Raw genomic sequence first — 8,863 nt, forward strand, 5'->3', positions numbered from 1 at the left:
AAACACATAAAGATGTTATATATGGAAAATGTCTTTATTTTAATAACCAAAAGGCACATATATCTATTATATATATATATATATATATATGACTACCAGCAGTAAAGCTTTTGGCACATACTTCAAAGTATCTATTTCTACAAAAAAAACTAAATCATTTTTATGCTATGCAGTTCCAAGGACCGATAAGAAACAAAAGTGTAAACAACATTATTCTTCTATAAAGGCCGGTGTTCATTTTCCACGTTCTGCTCTGTCTAGTGCACAGTTGAGCTTGCACGCCATTCAAAGATCATCCCACTGACAGTTTAAGATTAATAAAATATACATAAGAGTTTGATTTCTAATATGCAATTTTCTTGCTCAATTAAAAAAATTAAAGATTTCTAAAAGCTTGTAGCAGTTAGATTTGGTCTATGATTATTATCTATGATTATAGCTCAGCTGTTTATAGGCTAAACACACATTTTAAGCAATTTGTGGTTAATCCAACTATAAGAGCCTGAGTGCAATTATGACAAGTTAAATTGTTTGCACACAACTGTCATTAAGCAGAGTGGTAAAAAAAAATACCTATGACACAAACAGTTCAAGATTAAGGATCACAAACTGAAACCTAGAGATCCCGGTTGTTGCTGCTGATCATTTTGGGGTATGATGTCCCAATGGAGTTCCCAAATCTGTACACCACAATCTCCAGCAGGTACTCATCCACTTTAACCTTAACGTTGGCCACACGCCCATCAAACAGAAGGAAGACGATGGTAAACAGCGCCACCTCAAACTCTGGGCTGACGCCTATGAAACAGCTGCCCACTGGCTTGACTAGACCATTCCAGCTGAACTGCAGGTTTAAGACGTGATCGTCCTCATCTGGCTGAGAGATTGAACCACAGTGCAAATGTAAATGTTGAAAGTAATGCACACAAAGTTATATAAACATGATTATACAAGAGTCTCCTTGTCAAATCATTATTAAATGATGAAATACCGTGTCCTTGTTATTTCTGGCCTTGTATCCTTTGTAGTCCACATGATTGTGTTTCTCCTGATGGTAAAACTGGACCCAGTTATGGAGGCCCATGATCTCTTTACCATGCTTGGTTTCACCAACAAACACATGCTCAAATCCACAGGAATCTTCACTGCATGAGAGATGAGAGGGAGATGGGCAGATAAATATAAACTTCTCTATGTATAAATTGCATACAAATTACACAAGTTATTAGCACATAAGCCTCAAGCAATATGACGGTAAGTGATTTTTTCAAACCAAAAGTCTTTAGTATGTCAGTAACTCATCTAACAAACCCAATTCAGGTCATATGTCTGAAACACACAGATGTATACTTGCCTAATCAAATTAGGGTTTTAACTCACCCTCCACTTTTGTCTCTGCGATAGAGCTGGAACCAAATATCATAGAGTTGCCCCTTAAACTGAGCCGGATCGGACTGGGCTCGACCTTTGCGTACTAAATACCTGTGGGCACACTGCAAAGACAAGAACTGGACTATATTATAATATTTTCTTTCACTTGTAGGGGAATGTTTGCATGTTAATGGTTGTATGCATTTACACAATGATGTCTTTGCACTTTGTATAATAGTCTCCACCTTGAACCAACATCTCTGTACTACATTTGCAGTTGTCTCACATGCTCATATGTACTCTCCACTACATTAATTTACCATTATTTTTTTCTCTTAAATGTTTTTTTATCAATAGTTTTTGCAAGGCCAGGCAGTGCACTACAAACCAATAAATATTGAATTATTTTAATATAAATTAAATTACTTTCACTCTGGTCAGGAATGATTACTTTCAATCAGATGACAGTCAATAGAACACATACTACTCATTCTTTAAGTTGCTAAATTTCAACATGTTCAAACATGATGTTACTAAATAGCAAGGCAAAACAAGACCATAGAGTAATGGGATAAGGTACCTTCATTATCTCTGTCTTCAGAATGGCATCCAGGAAAAGATTGTTCTCCTTAAGCTCCTCTTTTGTCACCTGCTCAGCCACTCCTGTAGACATCTCATAATTGTCCAGCAGATTTATGAAGTCTGAGAAGAAACAAAGTAGATTAAACAGCTGTCTAAACCGCCATGCATTGCACTATATCTGTGAATTTAATGAAAACTGAAAACAAGTGTATTTATTAGATTTATGTACAAGGATGCAATTAGAGACAAATTAGTATAGAAACGGCCCATGGTTTCTTACAGGCATAGGTATCAATGCTTTTGAGCTTGTTTTCATTGACATAAGAGAAGAGAGGAGCTCTAGCGCTGTCCCTGGCACTGTTACTGCCCTCAGATACAAATCCAGCCTTCCCCTGTGTGAAAACAAATCCACTTTAAATGACTGATTGATTCTCCTTAAATCATGCAAAAGAAGTCACCAGCTATCATGTACATGGAATCTAACATCCTTATGTCTTTACTTAAATGCATACATACATATATATATATATATATTTCTCATAAACCTGCCTCATCCCCCAACCACCTACTTGTAGGTTGATTTTATAGTCTTTTCCAGGTTTCATGCGGTTCACATCCAGCTTCCACAGTTCGTTCAGCACATCTGAGAGCTCCTGATTGGTGCCTTGACTGCTGTAAAAAAAAAGTATGACATTTAAAGTCTGTCAAGTCTGGCTGTATTGCCTTGTTAAGAAAGCAATTATAATATTTGTAGTAACTATGGTAAATGGGATTATGGCTACTGTGGCCATTTCTATCTCTACCTACCAAAATGAGTCAATGACAAATGTCAAAAGGTTATCCAAGATGATTAATAAAGAGAAATCTTTAAAAAGTCTATATTACAACACGTCACATTAAACAATCTTTGTATTTGTGTTGGTTTCATACATTTAAAATTATAATAATATAAATAACAAACAAACCCAATTAAATCAATCAACACCATTTAAAATGTATTTTTAAGCAGTGATTTTCTCAACATTATAGTGTTAGGCCGAATAAAGTGCCATCATTAATTGTTCAAAGATTTAGGCATTTTAATTAACGTTTTTATATATCTTTAGACATTTACTCCACCTAGACTTTTCCTTTAAGCCCATATCTAAAAAAACAAAACAAATAGAAAGAAAAAATTTCAAAGTAGAGGTGTAACGTTATTCATGTTATGTCTAAAGAAAATACCCGACGTCAAGCACAGTTTCTCTCGACAGTGAGTCCACACCTGAAATTCTAATCACAATCAATTTGACACAAGTCACGAGTACAATGGTGAAGCGAGTCCATGTCTTTTTATTCATTAAAAAAAAGTGTTCAGTGCACGCACGAACAACAAATCTCAAGGGGAAGACACATCTCAATGTGAGTCATCTAGACATGAAAACACCTTTTTTTTCAGACATGAAAACAAAACACACGACTCTGTCCCTGTGTGACGCATACGCAACAACTAGTTGTCAAGTGCAGTTCCGTTCACACCACGCAGATTTGCCGAAAAAGTCATGAAGATATTAGACAGTAAGCATTAAGCAAATCATATAATAAAAGGTGGTTGTTGTCGTCACTCTCATTAATGGTACCGAACTGCGTGAACGTTACAACAACAGTTCCTCGCATCTGGAAAACGTTAAATAGAGGCTGTTTGGAATGGCATTGCGTTCACTTCAAACAAAGCTCGATTGTACAAAGACACCACACTCACTCAACACGGTAATCAGCTTTGTGTATTTGTGTATGCACCGGATGTTATGTCTGTTTGCGCGTGAAAAATACATTCAAAAACAGCATCTTCACCCAAAACAAAACCGATCACGTTTACAGTTTAAGTTAGTTAAGTAAAAGTATAGTCATGATTATAAAGCCACACTAAATACCCCTAAGTAATAGCCATATTAATAACCATCAAGACGACTTTAAGTTGCGGCTGATCTGATATAAATTAACGTTAAGCAAAAAAAAACGGAAAGACCGTTAAACATCTGTTGCCATTGATTTTCTCACCCTTTGGCCATATTCGCAGGTTCAAACAGGTCTGATGATTTAAAGAAACGTTAGTCAATCACTCAAGCGATGAAAAACTGGTTTTGCTGGGTGTGTCAAATGTCATGGAGTTTACGCGATGTCCATTTGATCGATTGACGAATCTGACCAATGAGAGATGCGAACGGTAACTTCTCTACAGGGTGGGGAAATGTATTTGACCAATAGTAGAGTGGAAGGGGGGAAACGAAACTGACTGAGATCCAGGAAGGAAGTGTCCGAGTAACAGGTAGCAGAGTCAGGCTATAAACTTTTTTTTTTAACAGTAGGCCTAGGCCATTTGCTCGTATAAACCTTCTCTGATCTAAAAATCTCCATTTTGTCATATTTATTTGACACAAGTCACAAGAAGTGGATATTTTATAATATTTCAATATTTATCAATACAACTATCCATAAAAGTGCATTATAGTCTATTATAATGTGCTGGTAGCGCTTCCTCAAATTCCTGTTCCTTTTCATAAAATGAAAATGTTACTGCATCAATTTTCCGCAGTTGCATCCAGAATGATGTTCAATCACAACACCCAAATTATGCTGTATTAGGCTCTAATATAATTAGGCTCTGGGGATAATTCTGAAAAAACAATAAGGTAGAAATATACTACAGCACTCACAAAAGTGTAGAAATGTTAGCTGTTGGTTTTTAGACTGTAAAAAGGTGTTATTACAAGAATAGTCCATAGTTGGGTAAGGTTCGTTTTCTTACCTTTAATGTGGAATTTCCATAATTCCAGATCTGAGTCACAGTGAATGAATCTACAAACAACATGGCCTGTTTCCAATGAATCTGGTTGTATTTTTGCACCAGAACGAATAATTATATGAATCAGAGCAGAATTATATATTTATATAAATATAATTTAATAAAAAATGAATTGCATACAATGTACACATGTTATTTTTTTTTTTTTTTAAGTGTGTTACTATGTATATTAAAATGGTTAAATAATTTTGGAAAAGACTCAATATGACAGTGTTTTTATTTTTTTATTTTATTAGATTTGGTATAAAACTGGTCCAAATTAGGGATGGGTACACAGAAGTGACAGTGATGATCGATTATGAAAATGATGATCACATGACTTTGATGAAGAGTATTTTATTTTTCTCTAATCGTTTATCGTGGCATTTTGGGTTGTACTTTGAGGTCTGATTGGTTAGCGATGGGACAGCATGTCGTTCAGACAGGATAACGGTGAAGCTATGTCTTCAAAAGCGAGCATGCACTAATACCTGGAATCACTTTCATAATGAAAATATAGTCAATTGCAAATTGTGCAGAGCCAATCTGTCTTACATAATCATAGGATGTTGTAAATTATTTGTGGTTTAGTTGTTTTGGTGCATTGTTACTGGAAGAGTATACATCCACAACATGAGTTACAAATTCTATATAGTTAACTTGCATTTCAAACAAATTGACTGATTCTCTTAGAAGAAAAGGTTCTATATAGAACCTTAAAAGGTTCTATAGGCGCTTCGTATTTGGAACCCCTAAAAGGTTCTACACTCTTAGAAAAAAAGGGTTCATTGGGGTTCTATATAGAACCATAGGGTTCTTTACTCAACTCCAAAGAACCTTTTATGCTAAAAAGGTTCTATAATGACAAGAAAGAACCCTTTCTTGGGTTCTGTATAGAACCTTTTAGGGGTTCCAAATACGAAGTGCCTATAGAACCTTAAAAGAACCTTTTCTTCTAAGAGTAAATATATAAAGTAATATATCAAAAAACCTTACAACTTAGAATTTTCAATAAGATCCTGTGATGAAGGAGACCAAATGCAATACTTTCACTACCAGCTTCTTTGGTGAGGGTAAGATAGTGGATTGTGGATTGTGTGGTAAGATTGGTAGATTGTGGAGTTTGTCATTGATTCTTTGACTTGAATTTGCATGGGCGTCACTTCAGTGTAGGATTTGAGGTAGTCTATGCTGACCTTGGGGAGACTCTTGCCACAACTGTCCAAATAAAATGTTAAGAATTTGGTTGTTAACTTGTCAGTTCCATCCACAGTCTTTTGGGCCCAGATCGGAACAGTATGAGGGTGATGCGGGTTAAGCAACCCGATCTCACGGCAATTCGTACGAATTTTACGAGGTGGCTAATTCGTACCAATTCATACGACCTCACTCGTACGAATTAGTACGATTTTTGCTAAAACGTACATATTTTACGATTTGCCAAAATCGTATGAATTCATACGAATGACCTACTCCTGACCCCGCCCCTAAACCCAACCGTCACGTGGGTTTAGACAAATCGTACAAATTCGTACGAGTGAGGTCGTACAAATTCGTACGAATTAGCCACCTTTTAATCACTCGTACAAATTCGTACGAATTGGTCGTGAGATAGCGTTGGGTTAAGTCTCCTGGCTCCCCTCAAGAACCTGACGACCAAGTAATTTCTTCCTACAGACGGCCAACCATGAGGGCGTGATTCTTGAGGGCTGCGATGGCTTGAGCGTGGAAGGGGTACGCCCCTTATCTAGCAGCTCCAGTAAGAAGGACATAATGACTGATACATCGCAAACGGATGGGTCTTCGGGACTACACACCAGTCTGAGAAGACATACCATTTAGGAGCAATAGAGGTATCTTGTAGACGGCACACTGGCCTCTGCTATCATGCTGGCCACCCTCACAGGGAGCTGCAAAGGCTCCCGTCGAGGGACCACAGATGTAGGCTCCACAACTCGGGTTGTGGATGCCAAAGGGACCCTCTTGCTTGAGAGAGAAGGTCTTTCCTCAGCGGAATCAGGAACGACAGCTGTATCAGCTCGGGGAACCATAACTGGTTTCGCCAGAGTGGAGCCACCAATTATAGCACTGAGCATCTGGTCTCCCTTATTCTCCTGATGACCTGAGGGAGCAGAGCGATCAGGGGAAAGGCATACAGGCGAGCTTCGGGCCAATCCTGGGCCAGCGCGTCCTGTTTCTTTGAGAAAAATATTGGCCAATGATAGTTGTCTTCTGAGGCGAAGAAGTCTACCTCTGCCCTCCCGAAGATCTCCCAGATCATCTGAACCAATTGGGGTTGGAGCCTCCATTCTCCAGAAGACACCCCGCCCCAGGACAGCATTTCCGCCCCTTGGTTCAACCTGCCCGGAAGTGCACTGCGCCCATGGAAGGAGGCGTCTCGCCATCTTGTAAAGAGACCACGACCTGTGGAATTTATGAAGGCTACCACCATCATGAAGTGGTGCCCTTTGTAGTGATGGCAGAAAAAACGCCATCATTGCTCCAGGCTGGACCAGGAGATGAATGCCGGTCTGCCCTCGCACAGAGCTCCCCAACACGAGTTGGCGTCATCTGTTGTGACAACCTTCCTTCTGGAAGTCAGTCCCATCAGGGCAGGCAGTTGAGAAGAGGAAAAGTGCTCTTTGTAGCCAGTGGGTCCGCTATCACATCGGTAGTTTGCGGAACATCTACAGCTGGTCCGAACAAGCCGGTGGCAGGCACTGGGGAGTCGAGGAAGGCGGTCATGTCCGCGTCCTGGATCTCCCTGAGGTTTAACCACGTACAGTGTGGATGGGACGGGCCCAGCGTTGGCAGTGTGAACAATGCCTCCAACGCCCAGAACTGAATGGGGGATTGGAAGGCAAACTAGAGACTTTATCGAGGGTGGTCTGGCCTCGGCGGGACTTACCCCTCTCCTTTTCTTTCCTGACGGATCAGGACAGCTTCTGCGGATCAGTGTCCAGTGTTATCTAAAGGTGGGGGCCTTGGCATTTAGGAAGGGGTAGCACTTGGTTGGCTCTGGGCGCTGTCGGAGCTCAGGCTCTGGCTTGGACTGAGGCTGAGCAGGCAACAGGGCAGGCTTTGCGTGCTGTTGGGTAGGCAGAGCATTCTGGCGACTTGAAACAGCGCTTGGGGAGGAAGTGGTGCATGGCTTGCGGAGACTTCTGTGCTGCGGCAAAGAGGTCCGCGAATCCATCTACAGGTCTGTGGCAGTCACTGGGGAGTCAAGTAAGGCGGTCCTGTCCGCGTCCTTGATCTCCCTAAGGTTTAACCAGAGCCAGTGTAACCTATTTACGTATGTATTGTTATGTGTTGTTGCTTTCATCTGATATTTCATAGCAGGGCTCATGTCAGTTTATTGAGATTAATATTTTGATGGTTGAATGTTGCATTTATTGTGATTATTAAATTAACTAACATAAACTAAAACGCACTAAACGTTCATTTTGTTGTAGTCTTTAACGTTAAGTCTTGTTGTTTGGTGCTCCAGGACCACCAAACTGGCCATTGACCTGCCGATCGCCTGGGCTGACTTTGTTTGATCTGTCCTATATTTTAAATACCTAATCATGCTTTATTATAAATACTGCTTAAACCTGCTTGAACTGACACAACAACACGAGCGGAGCGAGGGCATTGTTAAACTGTGATGCATATCATCGTAAATAGCTAAAGACAAACAAGCAGCTCGTAAAACATAAAAAAGAGAGAAGAAAATCGACCTGGATTTTATATATTTACAACAACATATTTCATGTTTTACCCCATCAGATGAGAGCTGATCTGGCTCATTTTCTGAAACTGGTAGGCCTACTCTGAATGTACTCTCCTTTACAGAACAGAGACCATTAAAAATCATAGATTTGTGGGAAAATATATGAATTGTACTGTACATTTCAGTCTCATAATGTCGTTTCAATTATTAATGCTGCTAATACGACCACGAGACGAGCCGATGATCACCTGTTTGTCACTTGTCTTTCTCGCATTTAACAAAAATAGGGACTTTTAGTTGAGTATGAAAGTGTTAAAATATGTTATACGTATTTATACGTTTTGGAATATAGTCAGTGACCTAATTTGATA

General features: G+C 39.4%; 1 protein-coding gene across 2 annotated transcripts; it reads right to left on the minus strand.

The window, feature by feature from the left end:
• Window positions 1-19: 19 nt before the first annotated feature.
• On the minus strand, window positions 20-4,172 carry LOC307003925 (uridylate-specific endoribonuclease C). Of its 2 annotated transcripts, none has more exons than XM_079622812.1 (7): window positions 3,994-4,133; window positions 2,523-2,625; window positions 2,234-2,345; window positions 1,952-2,073; window positions 1,381-1,493; window positions 992-1,145; window positions 20-877 (listed from the first exon to the last, which is right to left on the minus strand). In XM_079622812.1, the coding sequence occupies exons 1-7, from the start codon at window positions 4,002-4,004 to the stop codon at window positions 617-619; spliced, it is 876 nt and encodes a 291-aa protein (XP_079478938.1). In that variant the 5' UTR covers window positions 4,005-4,133; the 3' UTR covers window positions 20-616. The 2 variants fall into 2 exon arrangements, with proteins under 2 accessions (XP_079478938.1, XP_079478939.1); XM_079622813.1 differs by having other exon boundaries at window positions 24-877; window positions 2,523-2,622; window positions 3,994-4,172.
• Window positions 4,173-8,863: the final 4,691 nt, after the last annotated feature.

Source organism: Phoxinus phoxinus, assembly GCF_949152265.1.
Source record: "Phoxinus phoxinus genome assembly, chromosome: 9".
In the NCBI taxonomy this organism is placed as follows: domain Eukaryota; kingdom Metazoa; phylum Chordata; class Actinopteri; order Cypriniformes; family Leuciscidae; genus Phoxinus; species Phoxinus phoxinus.